General features: G+C 46.5%; 1 protein-coding gene across 1 annotated transcript in view; it reads left to right on the top strand.

The window, feature by feature from the left end:
- The window catches only part of LRP1B (LDL receptor related protein 1B), a 1,872,788-nt gene that overhangs the window by 1,777,760 nt on the left and 73,160 nt on the right, over nt 1–21,868 (top strand). The window contains exons 82-85 of the mRNA XM_066577770.1: nt 1,284–1,457; nt 2,781–2,906; nt 5,588–5,752; nt 16,741–16,902. Coding sequence (XP_066433867.1) covers nt 1,284–1,457; nt 2,781–2,906; nt 5,588–5,752; nt 16,741–16,902 — 627 coding nt within the window. The remainder of the gene's footprint in view (nt 1–1,283; nt 1,458–2,780; nt 2,907–5,587; nt 5,753–16,740; nt 16,903–21,868) is intronic.

Genomic DNA, 21,868 nt, shown 5'->3' with positions numbered 1-21,868 from the left:
GGAACATTTTAAAAATGCAATTTTTGGTGGGTTTAATTTCTGCAGCGTTTGCGGTGCATTAATAATGGCATGCAGTTTGCTCTGAGGGTCAATACGATGACGGTGACACCACATTTATATCGTTTTTTATGTCTTTCTATTTTCAAAAAGTAATACAATGTTTTCTGCCGCCCTATTCTGAGACCCATAGTGTTTTTAACTTTTTGTTGATTGGGTTGTCTGAGGGCTCATTTTTTGCGGGGTGAGCTGTAGTTTTTAGTAGTACCTTCACTGTGCGGGATACATTTTGTGATATTTTAAAAGCTAAGACTTTTACTTACACGGCAGTAACAGTTATGTGGGTTTTTTTATGGGGAAAATGGGAAGCGTTTTGATGACTATCAAGCCCAGCCATGAACAGGACTCTGTATGCATCTATGTGTGGCAGGTCTGGGAGCCCTTCAGAAGGCTGAAGGCTGCTATGCTAGTCCATCAGCACCCCCACTGGCTGATGGTGTTGCGGGGGCTGCCGATAGTGCTCAGGAAGAGGCCCCCCCCTCCCACAGACTTTTTAGACTCGTGCTTTGACCATGGCGTCTAAAGAGTTAATTGACGTAAGTAAGAGCTAATTCTGATCACTACAGCTGATAACCGTTGGGTATGGCGTAGACTTGGCTCCCGAGACTGCCCAATACGCATTTCATGACTGCCCAATGTAAATTTACATTAGACAGTTGTGAAGTGGTGAAGCACCCAGAGACGATTGGATGATTTTGGTCCATGAATGCCGACCATAATGGGTCCTTTTGCTATTTTTTTTGTTCAGTTTAACATCGGTCCTTGTAAACACGTCTGAGTACACCAATGGGATCGTGTGCTTTACGTATTCAGTCAGTAAAACATACAGACTGAGTATGGACAGAAAACATGTGAATGGACGCCTAGTCCGAAGGCACTCTTGACGACTTTTTCTTCCTCTCTAGCTTTGGGAAATTCCTAAATAAATCAGAATGGGTCAAAGTAGTAATTTTTAAGCTTTTTGTAATGAAGCAGAATATGATGGATTTGCTTGCAACCTCCCGCTTCTTGTTACACACTTGAGCTACAAGCCTTCTCTAATGTACAGTAGTGTCTGCGGACCTTGAAGGTTTGGCATCTGATGCCGCTTGTTCTTCTGGAGGTCATAAAACAGAACGGAGCCGAGTTGTAAAACATTGTAACAAGCATCCATCATCCTCTGGTCAGAACCCCGTCTGCTAATAAACAGCTCTGGTGGCTGACTGATCTCTCCGCTTCTCCCTCAGGACTGATGTACCCTCACAGAATAGACATATTTGAGGATTACATTTATGGAGCCGGTCTTAAAAACGGTGCATTTAGGATTCAGAAGTTTGGGAACGGTGTGATGGAGTACATGAACTTAAATGTGGAGAAAGCAAAAAGCGTCTTAATCGCGCATCACTACAAGCAGCCCCACCGTAAGTAGTAAAGGAAGCCGAAGCCTAACTTGGTGTCCAGCGCCAATATGTAGGGCTCTGGGGACACATGTGGCATGTGATGCTTACCTGTGCAGCCCCAACCATGTGGACGCAGAGATGCTTGTCTGTCCCTGGCTGCTCACATATAGTTTCCATGTCAGCGAAGACTGATACGTGGCAGAGGCAGCGGCGTACAAGTACTAGTGGTGCACTGTGTCCCCCCGTATATCAGGAGAATGGGTCCCTTTGATCCACGTTTGGCACTCCAGAAAGAAGTATATAAGTGTAAAACCATCTGTGTATATGTAATGGGCAGGTGGAGCCCGAGCTCCTCACACAAGCATACAAGGTCAGCAATCGTAGGGTTAACATGTAGTGCTCTCCATTGTAGTTTAGTGATTCATGATGTGCTAAGCTGTTACCAAAACCCCTATCATCTTCAGTGCAAAGAAGCCCATGCATGATCTGGAGCGCTCATTGGGAGAGAAGGGACCCCATTCTTCTGCTTAGTCGGGAGCCCTAGAAGTGGAACCGACCTGCACATATCCACCATGTATGGCATATGTTATCGAGATGCTATATATGTCTCAGATGATAAAAAAAAAACCCTTTTCATTTTTATTGTGGCCCCTGGGATTGGTTCTAAATGACAATGTGGCCCTTGAACCAGAAAAGATTGTGCATCCCTGATGTACTGGCTACTGCTACATGTCAACTATTGAGGCATGATGACTGGGTCAAAAAGGTCAAGTGACCCAAAGGGCACCATGCAACTTTATGCAGTTTGGATTGCACAGTTTTCAGGCCTTAGTCACTCATAGAGGTCTAGAGTCCATCGAGCTCACCTCACACCATATTTACTAGGACTTACTAATTATACGATACAAGTCAAGCCTATGGGATCCACTACTGAAAAACATTGTGCTGTTTGACTCCTAGGCTGCATTGGCACAGGTTGCAAAACATCGCTCATGTAAAAGAACCCATTGGAAACCATGGGCTCACATTGTAGCAATGATTGTATGCTCCACCACACTTCTCCCCCCGAAGTTCCAGCACACTTGTTTGTAGTCTTTAGCCACCGCTTCCTGGTTAGGGGGTCCATAAGCCCCGCCTCCAGGAAATGCTAGCTCTGATTGGCTGAGCCGTGGTGCTCGAGAACCAATCAATGCAGTTCTCGATGAACCAATCACAGCTGCGATATCACGGTCGCCCGTGTGAAAGAGGCCTGAAGGTCAGGACTTTGGATAATATGGCAGTAACGCCTGGAGCTGCAGTACGCTGCCTATAATAACTGCTCTTACGTCTCTTCTTTCCTGACAGTGCCTAATCCTTGCCTGGATTTAAAATGTGAATTCATCTGTCTGCTTAATCCCATGGGGGCGACCTGCGGCTGTCCGGAAGGAAAAGTTCTAGTAAATGGAACGTGTTCAGACCAAAATTATGCAGGTTGGGGTTTAGTATGCTTTAATTATTATTTGTAATGAATTTTCCTGCAGTCTTGTTGTTTCACATGTTGGTTTCCCTGAATGGGAGGTAAGCGCAAAATAAAGTATTCTGTGTACTTCTTAGTGAAGAATCGGCTTCTGCGTTAAACACAAATCCTAATCGCTCATAATGCAGACACATTTAACATTTAAAGGGGTTTTTGGGGACATTAAAGAGTTATAAAGGGTTAAAATTAAAAAAAAAAAAATTGAGAACTCTCCTATCCCAGCGGCTCCTAGTCCAGCATTGCATCCTTAGTGCCCGCCCCACAGAACCCGGAAGAAGCTGCGGCCGGTCGCATGCCGCTCATTGTACAGGTGACCGCTCAGCTACTCACAGGCTTCAGCAGGCACAGAACAATCACCACTGAAGCTGAGCAGCCATGTGCGCAATGAACGGCATGTGACCGCCCGCCGCTTCTTCCGGGGCTTGTTGTATGTTTGTTTTTCTTTGTTTACGTTATTTTTTTTCCACATTTAAAGCCTTGTTAAAGGGGTAAAAAGTTTTTTTCTTTTTGTAAAAACATTTAGATGCCAGGGTTAACAATATCTGCAGCATCTGCAGGGTTACACAGTGTAGAGAAGTGACTACATGAGCAAGTCATCAATTTACTCCTTTTCTGGGAAAAACTCAATATGTGACAATCAGAGAGCAAATGTGCCCTCTGATTGTTGGGGGTTTATGGCATGAACAAAAATTCATGTCACCCCCTTCCTAGAGACAAGGGGATATATAGGAGAATTACAGAACTTCTCTGCTGCCCTTCGTCCCCCTCCCCATCTGCTCTGCCCATACTAAAAATGACAGCTGTAAATTTAATATTCACAGCCCTACTTCAAACAGCTGTAGAGTCGGTTCTTTAAGGGCTATGAACATGGTTTTGCTGTCATATGGAAGCCAAGAATAGTCCTGATAGAGCTGGAGCTACAGCCATTTGAAGTAGAATGAGCTTTGTTCGTACTAAACTGTAATGTCCTTTTACTGCAGAACTAACAGAGCTCCGCCTGAACTGCTGGGGGGAGGGGGGGGGGGGGGCTTGGTTAGTAGAGTCCCACAGACTACTGAGAGTGCTCTATGAGGCAGGAATCACACATGCCATTTTTATAGCAGTTTTAATGAATTTTTGGAGCTAAAATCAGAAGTGGATTTAAAAAGAATAAGAAATCTTAAGGCCAGACGCCTCGGTCTCCTTCCTTCTGGAACCACTTCTGGCTTTGGCTCAAAAAATGGCAGCAAAAGCAGCATCTGTGTCTCCAACCATACAATTAAGGCTCTCTCAAATCTACGTTCAAGGTTTCCGTTCTACTGTTCAGTTGATGGGTCACAAGAATAGAAAATGTTTTTCGGGTTCTCAGTTACATATTTCTGTTACAATACAGATGGAATACAATGGAAACCTGTTGGAAAGTAGCCTTCCGTTTTTTTGTTTTGCTCTTACATTGTTGTCAGTGGAGCATGGCTGCAGCCAGAAAGCCTTCCGTTTGCATCTGTTATTTGCTCCATTTAACACATTTGTTATTTCTTCTGCACACGCTCAGAAGGAAGCGAGGAAACAATTATTTACACTAGAAAATGGATCAGTTACAAAGGATGCTCAATTGATGCCAGGGGTGTCCCAAGCCTTTATGCTGCCTGAGGGGAAGTGTGAAATGGCGCCCTGTCCCTGGGAAAAAACCTTCCCACTTATTTTACAGGCATTGAAAGCACCAATACACAAGATACCCTACAAATATCTGAGCCAATAGTAAGTGTCCCTCTTAGTAGCCCCAGTAGTAATGAGTATCCCGTTAGTGGTCCCAGTAGCAATAGTGACCCCCTTTAGTAGCCCCAATAGTAATACTGACCCCGATAGTGTCCTCAGTGGTAACAGTGAACCCCATAGTGGCTCTAGTAGTAATAGTGACCACCACAGTGGCCTCAGTAGTAATACTGTCCCACATTAGTGCCCCCAATAGTAATAGTGTCCTCCGTTAGTAGCCCAAGTAATAATAGTGACCCCATTAGTCATCCCAGTAGCAGTAGTGTTTCCCTTGGTGGTCCCAGTAGTAATAGTGACTCGCATAGTAGCCTCAATAGTAATAGTGATCCTCATAGTGGCCTCAGTAGCAATAGTGATCTGCAGCCGGGCAGCAACTCAATAAGTGTTTTTCTCACTTGCTCTGTAGTTCCGGTCCAGCGTCGGCCGCTGCTGTGATCATAGTGTGATCCCGACCTCTCTGCCTTGTATCTGCGGTCAGGAATACAGACGCTGGGGGTGAGATCAGATATCACACTTTGACTACAAGAGTGGCGGCCCCCATCGGACCGGTACTATAGAGCAAGTGAAATGCTTGTTGCGTTGCTGCCCGGCTGGCTCACAGGTAGCAACCCGCGACCCCTTTGTGAGGTCGCCCCACGGTAGGATCACCATGGATCTGTCTAATCCCTCAAAAACGATGCAGAAAACTTAGTTTCCATTTGTTTCAGTTTGTAATCCGTTTTCAAATCTGTTTATAGGATTGTAGACGGATCCGTTAAAAATAGAACCCCGAATGCAGATGTGAGCGGAGGCCTGTAGGAGCGCAATGCACGGCGTTTCTTGATTGCTGTGTGATACTTTGCACAGAACTTGATACAATGTATCTCTTCTTGTTACAATGCAGATGACTTATGCAAACTGACTTGTGAAAATGGAGGCCGATGCATTATAAATGAAAAAGGCGATCCGCGATGCCACTGCTGGCCCAGTTTCTCAGGAGAAAGATGTGAAATGAACCACTGTAGTAATTACTGCCTGAACGGAGGAACTTGTACGGCGTCTGCTCTAGGTAAATATTTATAATTAAGCACAACTTGGAGCCTCGGCGTCTTCTGTTTACTTGTTGTTCTCGCATTCCTGCGTTATTTACTTCCAATTATTAATCTAAATGGATACCAAATTACATCACAAAACTTTCTTCTTCTCTCCGCCTGTGGGGGGGGGGGAGGGGGGGCACTTCACATCAATAATTACAAACTTGACTTTACGCTCTTCGGGAGCCGCGTTCGTTCTCATCCATGTTTGAAGCCATGTTATAAATAGACTCTTCCAGTGTCTCTGAAGCTCGGTGCATTAATCTAGCAATCTGGGTACGTTTCTCCGGCTCCAGATGTGAGGTAAGAGGGAATTACTTTCAGGGAGTGAGATAACAGGTGGTGGGGAGTATTTTTACTGCTGCACAACACACTGGTGACAAATGATGACAGGCGTATGAATCACAAACAGGCAGCGACGTTACGTCATGAATAATGCATTAATAATGCTACTAGTTGGGCTTCACGCTCCGCGAGATTCTAGACCGTGGTGTTAAACAAGCGAGAAGTCGTATGTCTTACCATCCAGCCGCTCAGGACCAAGATGCCGTGTCAAGCAGCAAGGAGTATGGAGACGCCACACTAGAAGGGGACTATGCATATCCTTAGATGTAGAGACGGCTTTATTCTACAGCCGTGATGTCGCTGGGGCCTCATATAACCGTTGGGTATTTGTATATCCTGCAGTCAAGACAATCAGACACAAGCAATGCTTGCTGGGAACAAGTATGCAAATTAGCTCTCCTCCAGAAGAGCGTAGAACACGGTCTTTAAAAGCGAACGTCCAAGATATTAAAATGGGCCCGACGTGAGATAAAGTCCCCGTGGCTGGCTGCGTAGCTCTGCAGCTGTTGTCCCACCGACTCTAGACCCTTTTTTCAGTACTCCCCTTCCCTTCGCCAACACTTCGGTGTTTCTTAGGTCTGCTTTCTTCCTTCTGGAGGAGAGCTCATTTGTAAAGAGAATAAAAAAAGTCTCTAGTGGATCTGTGGTCAGCGACTATAGCTTCTCTACTAGTTAGTCTACAGTCATACGGGCGAGCTCAATATCAGGCTGAGAAGCCCGGTCCGATATTGTGCGTTTCAACCGCGGTTGTGAGACATTTTTCATGCAAAAACACCTTAAATCACTTCAGTGAAATGGCGATGCTATGGCGCAAAGTTAGAATGGGCGAAGAAAAATAAGGCCTTGTCCATACACAACTGCACAGTGTAGCGGCGAGTGTAGTCGCACACACGGCTGTCTGAAACAGCCCTGAAATAGCATGTGCCTTTGTGAATGACCCCTGAGGGCTTAGGCTCACAACGCGTGTATCTTCCCTTATAAAGGTCTGATAATCACGGCCGTATAACGGGACAAGACGAAACCGCTGATCTACATAGGACTTCACTGGATTTGTTTTCACTGCGGGGATTTCTCGGGTGTGAATACTACAGCCGACGAAATATAATACCGGCCCCATCATCCCCGCATGTAGTGAATATTACGTAGTGAGTACATGGTGCCAGAAGGATCAGACCACCGCTTTCTTCCCACGGTTATTTTCAAACTCCTATGCTCTGGCGCGGAGTCTGTACCGCCAGCGAGGGGGAAAAAATCTGTTCAAACACAACTACGCTCCGTACCGCCGACCCCAGCAGTGCGCCCACGGCAGCGTGTGTCCAGCCTTCTTCTGATCAGACCGTATAAGGGCTCATTCCCACAATCCTGATTTCATTGCCTACTTGGCGCGCGATATACGCCGTGTAATACGCGGTGCATGGAGTTAGTGAAAGTACATTGATTGTCATCGATCCATTACATTAGCATATATACATTGCATGTAACACGCGTGTGAAAAAGCTCGCAGCGTGCTCTTTCACCGCATATCACACGTGTACAGCCCCACTGTTCTCTATGAATTGCATATTCAGCACTGCCCATACGCAGAACATTGGGAATGAGACAGAGGGAAATATATATAAATAAGTCACAGTGCGCATAACTGCGTGTGTGAGATACATTGTCATGCATAGTCTACAATTACTGCCATATGTGGCTGCCACGGCGATAAACAACTGCGTGATCCACACAGCATTTTACACTAATCAGTGTGCAGGACCCCCACTGATCAGCTGTTCACTGGGCCAGGGCGCTCACACAGTTGTTTTCTGCAGGAAGCAAACAGCTCCATTCCCTCTGCAGGGGCCATGCTAGGTATTGCATTACCTTCAATGGGAACTATGACTGTAAGGCCTCATGTCCACGGGGAAAATCAGGCCCGCTCCGGATTCTCCATGGAGAATCCATAGCGGGTCCCTCCTGCCCCGCGGACATGAGCGCTGAAAATGAGAATAAATCAGAATAAACTTACCTCCTGCCCGCTCCGGATCTCCTTTTCACCGCGGCGTCATCTTCTCTCCGTCGCGGCCGGATCTTTTTTCTTCGGCTCGGCGGATGCGCAGGATGACGTCGGTGACGTGCCCTGCGCATGCGCCGGCCCGAAGAAAAAAGATCCGGCCACGAAGTAGAGAAGATGGCGCCGCGGCGAAGAGAAGAACCGGAGCGGGTGAGTAAATCCCGATTTTTGTCTCCCGCACGAAAATGGAGCATGGTCCAGATTTTTTCATGCTCCATTTTTTTTTTTAAATCACTTTTATTGACCATCCGCGGGTATTTATCTACCCCGCGGGTGGTCAATGCATCCCTATGGGGTGCGGATCCGCGGGCAGGAGAAGAGGTAAAATCCGCAGCGGATTTTAATTCTTCTTTTGCCCGTGGACATGAGGCCTAATACCAAGCCGGGCCACTGCAGTGAGAATGGAGCTGTCTGCTTCTTGTAGAAATCAGCTCAGTCCACAAGTCCTGTGTGGCAGACCCCCGCTCACCTACTATTGAGAGCCTATTCAGTAGATAGACCATAAATAGTTTTACAATTGGACAACCGCTTGGTTTCCATCCAGTGCTATGGCATACTCCAGACAACAACCCTAGGGATCATATGATGGCCACAACACAAAGCCCTGGTGCAGCTGTATATAACTGCGAGGAGACCATCCTGAAGGGTCATCAGCTAGAAGCACCATAAACTAAGTTGTGACGTGAAGTCCGGGAGGCTCTCTTCATAATGACCTGGCCCCGTTCCTGCAGGGCCCCACAGCAAAATCAGCAGAAGGGAATGAATGTAACCATTCATCTCTATGGGAGGGTGCACAGCCGGCTGGATCGTCACGCTTGCTGATCGCACACTGATTTTGCTGGTGGACACGCAGGAACGGGACCCGCTGAATAGGAAAAGAGGCTCCCAGATGCCTCCTCCCCAAAATTGTAAGGACCATAACTTAGTTAATGACAGGCTTCCCTTAAGACGATCCAGAGATCTCCCAATGTATCTGAACTTTGACAGTAATGGATTGCCCATACAGCAGAGCCCCAAAGGGTCTATCAGAATATACCCACAATGCAGTGCAGCCAATCACTTAGCGCTCTACATTATTAGCGTCCACTTTATTACATCCCCCGCTCCTTTTTTTTTCAGCCCTGACCTTTTATTAGAGCCCCCAGCCCTCCCACGATTGGCGCTCCCCTGTACGGTAATTCTCCCCGTGACCCTGGAGTGCAGCATAAAGTCACATGACAAGTTTTCCGTGGATCAGTTTCAGTGAATCCACATTAGATGGGAAAATCCAGCGATCGGAGCGACTTCCAACGAGGTCGGTCATCAGTGCTGGACTACCTGAGGTCTCACTGCCAACCGCAGGGGGGTTTCTTGTGTAACGGTACAGAGAGTATACCAAGAATGGCGCGATCGAGGGAAAGACATTTAGCGAAAGGGGATCCTGCGGATGGAAAAAAAACAACCCATCACTGAAGGGGTTGGAGGAGGATGTCAGGAATCGTTCTGACCAACAGGCTGCACAGTCAGCTGAATACAACGCTGGAGCTCCGACTAACGTGTCCGACCACACAACTCGCCGTTCCTCCGCACGGATGGTATAACAGCGGACGACCAGTTCCAGCGCCATTATGTCTAAGAGAAACAGGAAGAGGAGACTCCAGCGGGCAAAAGAGCACAAAACTTGTATCACTGAGCAGCGGAGAAACATCCCCTGGTCAGATGGAGCCAGATTTCTGTTGCTGATGGGAGGTTAGAATTTGACACAAGCAGCATAAATTGCTGACCCCTTCCTGTCAGATGGTCAGAATATGTCAGCGTCGCCATCTAATCTGCAGCAACTACAAGAAGCTTCCTGTCCGCAGGGGCCAAAATTCCTGCAGAACCATTTAATCACCGAGTGGGATCTACACCGCGACAACCTGCCGCAGTACTGAAGACCAAAGGAATCCAACGCTACTAGATGGGAGGGCGGGGGGTGGGGGAGGGGGGGGTGTAATAAAGGGATGATTAGTGTAGATTTTGTGTACATTTGGAAATAATGTTTTGGACAAAGATTACATTGCTGTTAATACTAACGAGCACATGCTCCGCTCAGATGAAGAATGATTCCTAAGTCTTAAGAACCCCCCATGCATTGCTTACTAGGACAGCCCCTGTACAGCCTTACTAATACCCCGGCCTTTACAAAAGCGGGGCCTAGGTCAGCATGCTTGTACTGTGTATAACAACAACTCCCCATGCCTTCAGATGCTAGTACGCTATTGCTATTTCACTAGAAGACACACCCGTATTAAGATCCAGCCTTCTAACTACACCCGGTGGTTGTGTATATACAACTCCAATTCACAGGCACTGTGTAAAATGTTAATAAAAGATGGAAATCTCATCTAACCATATTTTATATACAAGATCACAGGGAGACATTTTTCCATTTCATTTAGAAATTGATGGCAGCGACACGTCTCTCAAAAGTTGGGTCAAGTGTAAAAAAAAAGGCAGGAAAAGTAGGTGGTACTACCGAAAAACAGCTGAAGGGTAAAGTTTCTACCAAGTTACATGACTGCATATAAAAAGAACATGTTAGAGAGGCCGAGTCTGTTAGTAACAACGATGGTCAGAGGTACAACTGTGAAAAACTGTAAGAAAATGTTCCTGAATGCAAAATTGCGAAGACTTTGACTGCAGCGCATCATATCATCAAACGATTCAAGGAATCTGGAGAAATTCATGGGCACAAGGGACGAGATTGGATGCTGGAGATCTGCAGGACCTCAGGCGGTGCTCCATTATAACAGACATGATTCTGTCATTATATTACAAACTGTTCACAGACAATCTACAGATCGTAGTTACAGCTGTGTTATACAAAGCAGAAGCCGTATATCCACACAATCCAGAAACGCCGGCGTCTTCTCTGGGCCAAAGCTCACTAAAATGGACTGCGGCAAAATGGAAAACTGTTCTGTGGTCAGAGGAAGCAAAATTTGAAATTATTTTTGGAAACCGTGAACACCACATCCTGCGAACTGAAGAGGAGAGCGACCATCCAGCTTGTTACCAGCACACAATTCATCTCTGTTGGGGTGGGGTGGCATTAGTGTCTATGGCATGGGCAGCTTACACATCCTGAAAGGCTGAGCAGTATCTAGAGGTTGGAGAACTTCATTTGCTCCATCCAGACAACGACTCTTTCAGGAAAGGCCTTACATATTATAGTAAGACAATGCTGAACCCCATACTGCATCCATCACAGCAGCAAAGAATCTCCTCCCTTCCCAGAGGTTTACAGGCTGTTGTAAGAAGAAAATGGCATGCTGCATAATGGTAAACTTGGCCCCTTGGCCCAACTTTTGTGAGATGTGTTGCTGCCATCAATTTCTAAATGGGCTAATTTTTCCTTAATGAAATAGAAAATTGTTTCCCCTCCCCCTCTGATGTGTTGTACTGGGAATAAAATCTGGTTAGATAAGATTTACAAATCATTGAATTCTTTTATTCTTTACATGAATTTACATATGTATATATATTATGTATATACTAATCACCTCTTTCACCATCCGCGTGCCCCTCCTCGTACCCCTCCTGGTGCCCCTCCTCGTGCTGCACGTTCCCTTCATGTTCTTCCCATTAATGTGTGTATATATTATGTATATACTAATCACCTCTTTCACCATCCGCGTGCCCCTCCTCGTGCTCCTCCTCGTGCTGCACGTCCCCTTCATGTTCTTCTCATTAACATGTATGTATATATTGTGTATATACTAATCACCTCTCTCACCACCCTCGTGCCCCTCCTCGTGCCCCTCCTCGTGCCCCTCCTCGTGCCCCTCCTCGTGCTCCTCCTCGTGCTCCTCCTCGTGCTCCTCCTCGTACCCCTCCTGGTGCCCCTCCTCATGCTGCACGTTCCCTTCATGTTCTTCCCATTAGTGTGTATATATTGTGTATATACTAATCACCTCTTTCACTATCCGTGTGCCCCTCCTCGTGCGGCACGTCCCCTTCATGTTCTTCCCATTTACATGTGTGTATATATTGTGTATATACTAATCACCTCTTTCACCATCCTGGTGCCCCTCCTCGTACCCCTCCTCATGCTGCACGTTCCCTTCATGTTCTTCCCATTAACGTATGTATATATTATGTATATACTAATCACCTCTTTCACCCTCCTCGTGCCCCTCCTCGTGCCCCTCCTCGTGCCCCTCCTCGTGCCCCTCCTTGTGCTCCTCCTCTTGCCCCTCCTCGTGCTCCTCCGCGTGCTGCACGTTCCCTTCATGTTCTTCCCATTAACGTGTGTATATATTATGTATATACTAATCACCTCTTTCACCATCCGCGTGCCCCTCCTCGTACCCCTCCTGGTGCCCCTCCTCGTGCTGCACGTTCCCTTCATGTTCTTCCCATTAATGTGTGTATATATTATGTATATACTAATCACCTCTTTCACCATCCGCGTGCCCCTCCTCGTGCTCCTCCTCGTGCTGCACGTCCCCTTCATGTTCTTCTCATTAACATGTATGTATATATTGTGTATATACTAATCACCTCTCTCACCACCCTCGTGCCCCTCCTCGTGCCCCTCCTCGTGCCCCTCCTCGTGCCCCTCCTCGTGCCCCTCCTCGTGCTCCTCCTCGTGCTCCTCCTCGTGCTCCTCCTCGTACCCCTCCTGGTGCCCCTCCTCATGCTGCACGTTCCCTTCATGTTCTTCCCATTAGTGTGTATATATTGTGTATATACTAATCACCTCTTTCACTATCCGTGTGCCCCTCCTCGTGCGGCACGTCCCCTTCATGTTCTTCCCATTTACATGTGTGTATATATTGTGTATATACTAATCACCTCTTTCACCATCCTGGTGCCCCTCCTCGTACCCCTCCTCATGCTGCACGTTCCCTTCATGTTCTTCCCATTAACGTATGTATATATTATGTATATACTAATCACCTCTTTCACCCTCCTCGTGCCCCTCCTCGTGCCCCTCCTCGTGCTCCTCCTCGTGCCCCTCCTCGTGCTCCTCCGCGTGCTGCACGTTCCCTTCATGTTCTTCCCATTAACGTGTGTATATATTGTGTATATACTAATCCCCTCTTTCACCATCCTCGTGCCCCTCCTCGTGCCCCTCCTCGTGCCCCTCCTCGTGCCCCTCCTTGTGCTCCTCCTCTTGCCCCTCCTCGTGCTCCTCCGCGTGCTGCACGTTCCCTTCATGTTCTTCCCATTAACGTGTGTATATATTATGTATATACTAATCACCTCTTTCACCATCCGCGTGCCCCTCCTCGTGCTCCTCCTCGTGCTGCACGTCCCCTTCATGTTCTTCTCATTAACATGTATGTATATATTGTGTATATACTAATCACCTCTCTCACCACCCTCGTGCCCCTCCACGTGCCCCTCCACGTGCCCCTCCACGTGCTCCTCCACGTGCTCCTCCTCGTGCTCCTCCTCGTGCTCCTCCTCGTGCTCCTCCTCGTACCCCTCCTGGTGCCCCTCCTCATGCTGCACGTTCCCTTCATGTTCTTCCCATTAGTGTGTATATATTGTGTATATACTAATCACCTCTTTCACCATCCTGGTGCCCCTCCTCGTGCTCCTCCTCGTGCCCCTCCTCATGCTGCACATTCCCTTCATGTTCTTCCCATTAACGTATGTATATATTATGTATATACTAATCACCTCTTTTCACCCTCCTCGTGCCCCTCCTCGTGCCCCTCCTCGTGCCCCTCCTCGTGCTCCTCCTCGTGCCCCTCCTCATGCTCCTCCTCGTGCCCCTCCTCGTGCCCCTCCTCGTGCCCCCCCTCGTGCTCCTCCTCGTGCTCCTCCTCGTGCTCCTCCTAGTGCTCCTCCTCTTGCCCCTCCTCGTGCTCCTCCGCGTGCTGCACGTTCCCTTCATGTTCTTCCCATTAACATGTGTATATATTGTGTATATACTAATCACCTCTTTCACCATCCTGGTGCCCCTCCTCGTGCTCCTCCTCGTGCCTCTCCTCGTGCCCCTCCTCATGCTGCACATTCCCTTCATGTTCTTCCCATTAACGTATGTATATATTATGTATATACTAATCACCTCTTTCACCCTCCTCGTGCCCCTCCTCGTGCCCCTCCTCGTGCCCCTCCTCGTGCCCCTCCTCGTGCTCCTCCTCGTGCTCCTCCTCGTGCTCCTCCTCGTGCTCCTCCTCTTGCCCCTCCTCGTGCTCCTCCGCGTGCTGCACGTTCCCTTCATGTTCTTCCCATTAACGTGTGTATATATTGCGTATATACTAATCCCCTCTTTCACCATCCTCGTGCCCCTCCTCGTGCCCCTCCTTGTGCTCCTCCTCGTGCTCCTCCTCGTGCCCCTCCTCGTGCCCCTCCTCGTACCCCTCCTTGTGCTCCTCCTCGTGCTCCTCCTCGTACCCCTCCTCGTGCTGCACGTCCCCTTCATGTTCTTCCCATTGGGTCAGTGCATCCCGGTATGTTATTGCAATGTCTATTAGCTTTATTATATCCGCCCGATTGTTAAGCCCTTCTACAAGTCCCAGCGGTGAGACGCTTACTGCCGGTTTGCTCTCCGCTAAGCCTTTTGGCAAATTCCTTGTCGGACATGACGCAGCATCGGTTTTGGGGCAGCTTTAATTAAAATGTATAAGTTTATGACAGTTGTATTGAACTACAATAATTGAACCAGGAAAATGTCATCAGTTAATTAAAAGCGCACATCTGAGAGAGGCATAATTAAAACTTTAGATTTAGTCAAGAAACTTCTTGAGCAAACCAAATTAATAAGATTTCATCAGTAATGAGCGGCAACGTTATTACAGTCTGCGGAATGAGTTTACCCGCGCCGAATGCCAGGATGAAAAAACACGGCTTTTCCACCTCTAAATTATGTGGGACTGTAATAACTTCATCATTGCCAAAAATCACCTCTTTACAGAAGATATTGTTAAATAATTACTAATAAAGGCGCGGGGAGCGGCGGCGGCGGGTTCCAGCAAAAATGTAAAAAGCAGCTAAAATTAAAGGGGAATTCTATATTTCACACCTTCAATCTACAAAGTAAAATTATCACATGAGCGAGGCGTTGTCACGCTGGCTGCATCGCAGACGAAAATCGCAACCATAGAAAGGACTGTAAAGCCAATATAAGGGGGATGTCCAATTCTAAATTATTGCTGGTCTATCCTTAGGGTGGGCCATGAATATTCGATCAGTAGTGGTTTGCTGCCTGGGACCCCCTCTGATAAGCTATTCTCTGGGCCGATGCACTCATGAGCTGATTTCTGCGGGAAAGAGACAGCCCCCTCTGCAGTGGCCATGATGGTAATACACCCATTCATATCAATGGGAACTTTGCCTACATTACCAAACCTGGCCACTGCAATGAGATCGGAGCTGTCTGCTTCCTGCAGAAATCGGCTTAGTGGACAAGGACAAAGGCCCAGCAAATAGCTTATTGGTGGGGGTCCTGAGCATCAGACCACCACCGGTCTACTCATGATCCTACGGATAGGTTATCACTACTTTGTATCTGGACAAACCCATTATATATAAGCTGTGTAAACCAAAACATCAAGGAGAAAAGAAAAACAATCAGGGTCACTCTCTCCTCTGGAGATCCAATGGAGCAAGGAATGAATTCACGGGTTAAGCAGAGCCCAAGTATTCAGCTCAACGCATTTTGGGGATAAAAACCGTGAACTCCCTTTCCTCAGGAATTATAATAATGAGTCATATTCCGGTTATCTTTCTCTATTGTTACACTTCATTCTGCAAGTTTCCTCTCTGTCCGCTCATCCGCCACTGGCTCCAACCAGATCTCCTAAAGTGCCGCCTGTCCGGTGTGTTTCTTAGTGTATGACTGAGGCGTTATGTTGGCGGCCGTGACTGGAGGACTTTCCTTACACGCCCCCTATCTGCACCGCGGAGAAGGTTTTATGGTATAACATTGTCTTGTTCTCCTGAAACAATTGGGTCCATTATATTTTTACAGGTAGTTGATTTGCCGCTGACCCGGATAACCAAATGCGCAAATCTATCCTCTAAATTTAGAGAGAACATTTTCTCCACTGTTAATGATTTCAGAAAGGTCACAATTAGAGATGAGCGAACGTACTCGGTAAGGCCGATTTCGCAATCGAGCACCGCGATTTTCGAGTACTTCACAACTCGGGTGAAAAGTACTCGGGGGCGCTGTGGGTGAGCGGGGGGTTGCAGAGGGGAGTGGGGGGGAGAGGGAGAGAGAGAGAGCTCCCCCCTGTTCCGCGCTGCTACCCCCCGCTCCACCACGCCACGCCCCACCACACAGCGCCCCCGAGTACTTTTCACCCGAGTAGTGAAGTACTCGAAAATCGCGGTGCTCGATTGCCGAGTACGTTCGCTCATCTCTAGTCACAATGCCTAAATATCCTCCTAGATTTAGAGGTGGAACATTGTAGTGGGAGGTTTGGTAGATGAGGCACATATGTAGTGCAGTCACTGGAATAAGTAGGGTACAGGAATCGCCTTACTGTAGGCCGCTCCAGCCGGACCCCGTGGAATGGGTTGGTACAAGTCTAACTGGCTCTCCGTCATTGTGCTGTATAGTAATGGTGGCATTGTTCTTTATAGGTAAGCCGACCTGTAACTGTGCGCTGGGTCACACCGGCCCCAACTGCGGGAAGAAGGTCTGCGACAACGTTTGTCAAAACGGAGGCTCGTGCAGCGTATCACCAGGCAATCAGCCCCTATGTCACTGCCTTAATGAATATACAGGGGACCGATGTCAATACCGTAAGTCACCAGAACTAAGAATGTTTATGATGAAAGCTGGACTTTCAGCAGTGAAGCATGTTGGATGTTACTGAGATACTATCTCCATAGATTAGTTTTAAAGAGGTTGCCCAGTAGTAAACTATTAATGGCCTATCCATAGGACAGACCATCAATAGTATATCAGCAGTGGTCTTCTGCAGGATTTCTGCAGGAAGTAGACAGCTCTGTTTCCATTGCAGTGGCCAGATGTGGTATTACACACAAAGTTCCCATGGAAGTGCTTGGGACACGGCCTACTATAGAAGTGGAGTTATATGCTTCCAGCAGAAATCATCTCAGAGCTAGAGCTAGCAGACAGCTGATCGAAGGGGTCCATAACCAGTGTACTATTGATGACCTATTCTAAGGATTGGCTATGAGTAATTTACAACTGGACATGCCTTTAAGACTAATTTCACTTGCAAATCGATTTTTCTGGAATACAATAACTATTGATTACATGAATAAAGTATGCCCTGCTGCTGTTCAATAACCCTCGATCCTTCTATCTACTCTGATGCCGCCTTCTCCCTGTTGTTGATGACTTCCTGTATTGGTGACAACTCATAAGGCACGCCATCCGTGCTCACCAGTAGTTGGAGTATTCCCTATACAGACTCCTGGACGGCCCATGACAGCGTGATTGAGTTTATCATTGTGATGCATTTGACAGTTAAAGCATTGTCTAGATCCCAATGGGCTTCTGACTCCATTGTCATGGCTAGCTCCATCTAGAGAGGGTCTGCAGAGTCTTAGGGACCAGTAGATCTTATTTAACCTCTTAGTGATGGCCTACTTTGGATCTACGTACGCAACAATTTTGGGAGGATTTTCATCTCCACTTTTCAAAAGCCATAACGTTTTTATTTTTCCATCGACTTGACCCCATTTTTTTGCGTGGCGAGTGGCAGTTTTTCTTGGTACATATAATGTATTGTGGAACTTCTATTCCTTTTTCCTGGAGGACAGGGACAGACAGCACATCAATTCTGCCTCTGGAAAATGTATCTTTTTTGCCTCGCTGCAAAGTCCCCTAACATTTTTCTTTTTCAGTGGGCGGAGCTCTTTTTGTGCGAAATGCTGTTGTTTTTTTTGTTTTGTTTTTTTTGCACCATTTTGGGGTACATGTGGCTTTTTTGATCACTTTTATTGTGTTCTTTTGCATTTGCCATAAAGGATAATAATTTCTTCAGTTTTATTGTACGGGTCGGTACGGATGCGTCAATACTAAACGTGAGTTTTTAGGGGTTTTTTCTTGTTTTTTTTTAAAGCAGGAAGTTTTTTTTTCTTTTTACTCTTCTATTTTTTATGTCTCTCTAGTTGTTCTTACTGATTCCTGCTGTTGCAATGGAAAGTTGGCTGCCAGTCACAGCCGGCTTCTACTGCGGATAGCGCGGGCTCAATCTCTGAGTGTGTGCCATGCATGGGACGTAAAGTTATGTCCATTCACGGGAACCCCTTCCAAGCCAGGATGTACATTTACATCCTATGGCAGGAAGGTAATAATGGGTGCAGAAGATACGGTTGCACCTGGATCCCCCTGCCTTAGGCGGCCCATAAGATCTACAGATGAAGCAAGCCTTAACTTGAAACATAAAAAGGGGTCATCCATGGAGGCGGAATAGTTATCTGGCCCAGCAGTGTTGGACCCTCCCCTTCTGTCCCCGTTCTGACATTGGGTTACATAGTATGGCCCCTCTATTGCTCATGATGTCATCACAAGAGCCTGGCTCTTGGGCTCCTTTTAGCCAAACCCCACCCCCTTACAATGATGTCCTATGCAACATAGGGACCATACCATGTGACCTGGTGCCATAACAGGGCCAGAAGTGGAGACTTGACTAGACTGGGTAAGTGTAACAATGCCCCCAGGTTTGTCGAGTTGGTACCCTGAGGTCTCAGGACGCATGGCCTCATGCACTGAGGAGATCATCAAAATGACCATCATTTCCTCAGGTGGAAGAGTACTCACGGCCTCTGTGATTAAGAACCACCGTTACCCTTTTCCACTACATAAGGCCAGCGCTGGTAGGTACTGCATTTGGCCTGGCGCACAGCGTGGTCTTAGTTGGTGCAGATCCTTAGATGAATAAGAGGCCGACCACATTCTGGGATGCTCACAGTGTTTACTGGGAACCGGAGCAGTATATATTGGGCAGGTCATGAGCGTCACATGTCTTGGCTCTGGCAGCAATGCTCTGGTACACTCTCAGTACCAGTCTACTATTGTTCATTTGTCCGTAGGACATTAAAGCAGCCCTTCGTCACCCCTTTGGGGAAATTCAATATCTGGAGCTTCCCAATCAACTACTGCTATAGGCATATTTTCTCCTCCTCACCTTCATTACACTGTGCTGCACACACTGCACTAAAGGCCATAGGCTCCTCCTACAAAGAGCTCACCAAGCATGCGCTATGCCTGAGACCGCCCCCAGCTTAAAGGCACAGTTACAGTATTTTGCTTAAACATTAATCATACTGTGTCTATAGGGAGGTTGCAGATTTGCAGTGTGAGGGAGGTTAGCTCACCCCCCTTAAATAAGTATTTTGGCTTCCTGTTCAGCCCCTTCCACTTGTTACATGCCATAATCAGCAAACCTTCTATTAACATTTCACACAATGCATGTCATTAAAAATGTCAAGTTAAAGTTTTCTCCATCTGTATGTGATATTCTACTTTGTTATATAATGGTATATTATTATGGGTCTGGATCGCTGCATTCGGCTTCTTTCCATCATTTTCTGTAGTTTTAGGCTTAGATTCAAAAAACAATCCCCAGAATCGACTGATGTTTCCATGGTAAATCATTCATAAATAGCTCAATTCTGAGCTGTTTTCGCCAGAAACCTGTCTGTGAATTTCATCTGAGGAGTTTTAATTACTGTTCTGGAGGTCGCCGACACTTTGATATTTAAAAAGGAAGAAAAATACTTGAATGTAGCATCAAAGCTGAGATAGTAAACTAATGTGCAGCGCTCTTCAAATGGACTCGGTCAAATACAGATGCAAGTGCCCGTCCGCCGCATAGAGATTCTTCACCACGAAAACGGATTGCATGGTGGAGATCACTTGCAATAAACAAGGCAGATACAAGTAATTTGTTTAACCCCTTCGTAACGGCAATACGCCTTTTTACTGACCTAACTAATGGGCTTAAAGCTGCACATGGACCCTTTTAGGACAGTGGCTTGGCTGACTACTGACAACCAGGTTTCTGTTCTAACTGCCAAGAGTGGAGAAACCTCAGATCCTGGCAGTTGCCCTTGTCATCAGCATGGAGAAGATGACAGGGGAAGGGGGCTCTTTCTGTCACCCACTGGCACCTTGCAGTGTGATGACAAGGTTCAAAATGGTTCCCGTGCCAGCCAGAAGCCTGATAAAGGCCTCCTTGTCTGCCATATAACTCAGCCTATTGGACCCCGCCTCCTGCAGAGTCTAATAGTGTGCTGTCAGAGGCTTAGTAGAATGCACTACGTAAGTAATGCAGTGTACTATGTCAGGGATCGCATCTTCAAATCCCCTTCAGGGACTAAAAAAATATCGTCATTAAAATTAAAGTTTAATTTAAAGAAAAAAATACAGTTTAAAAAAAACAACCTTTATTTTTCCAACAAAAACCCATTTAAAATTTTTTTTTTAAAAAGTAAAAAAGCAACACAATAGATATCACTGATATGCTGTTTAATAATTTGTTCAAAGATCTTTCCCGGTATAGAAGTCAGGCTCACAGGCCTGTAGTTTCCTGGATCCACCTCCTTCCCTATTTTGAAGATAGAGACAACATTTGCCCTTTTCCAATCTTCCGGGACTTCTGTTCTGCAAGAATTTTTTAAAGATTATGACAAGTGATTCAGCAATTACCTCTGCTGCTTCCATTAGTATCCTAGAATGTAATTGATCTTGACTTGGAAACTTGAATTCAAGCGTTCCCTCACCATCTCTCTGCTTATAGATATCCTGCATTCTTGTATTTCCCCTATAGCACAGGGAAGATCAGCTGATGTTCAATCTACTTTCTGAGAGAAAACAGATACAAAATAGGAATTTAAAAGTTCGTCCTTCTCAACATCATTCTTAACCAATTCACCATTTTCATCTTGTAAGCATCCAATAGCATCTTTGACTTTTCTTTTTCCTTTTGACCCCAAAAAATCCTTTTTGCATTGCTTTTGGCCTCTCTTACAAGCCTCTTATAATTAATTATCAGCCTTAGCTTTTCTGACACTTGCCCTACAGTTTCTGCAGACCCCATTATATTCTTCTTTAGATATTCCCTCCTCTTTCCATTCGATAAACATATTTTCTTCCTCTTTAACATCTGTGTACAAGTTCTGCGTTGATCCATCCTGGTCTCTTTAAATGCTTCCCATTCTTTCTTCTTTTAGGGATTGTTAACGATTGTGCTTTGAGAATCTTATTTCACCATATTTCCCAACCTTCTCGGACATTTCTGTACTTAGAACTCCCACACACTTGCGTTTTTGTTTTAACACAAATGTCAATGGGACTTTCTAATGTTAAAAACTAGAGATAAGCGAGCATGCTTGGATAAGCCAGTTACTCGAGCGAGCCTCACTCTTCTCGAGTAACTGCATTCTTGTCCGAGCGTGCTCGGGCGGCGGTGGGAGATAGCGGGGGAGAGAGTGAGATAGACACAAAGACATGAAACAATAACCCAAAATTATAATGGGAAATCAAATATGGCAATCCGGAGTGGAGCCCAAGATCTTCCTGATGTTCAGTCTCCGGGGTGCAGAGCCATTCAAATTGTGTATCCAAAAAAACTCCTCCTTAAGAAGGAGACGTCTATTATCACCTCCGCGCACTGAGCGCCTCACCTGCTCCACACCAACCAGCTTCAAAGAGGACACAGATCTATTATGGCACCCAAGAAAGTGCCTGGAGTGTTAGAAATGTGTCGCCTGGAAGGCATCACTGCTTCAT

Source organism: Eleutherodactylus coqui, chromosome 8 (assembly GCF_035609145.1).
Source record: "Eleutherodactylus coqui strain aEleCoq1 chromosome 8, aEleCoq1.hap1, whole genome shotgun sequence".
In the NCBI taxonomy this organism is placed as follows: domain Eukaryota; kingdom Metazoa; phylum Chordata; class Amphibia; order Anura; family Eleutherodactylidae; genus Eleutherodactylus; species Eleutherodactylus coqui.
Note: the sequence above shows the minus strand (reverse complement) of the source record. Positions and strands in the feature narration are given on the sequence as shown.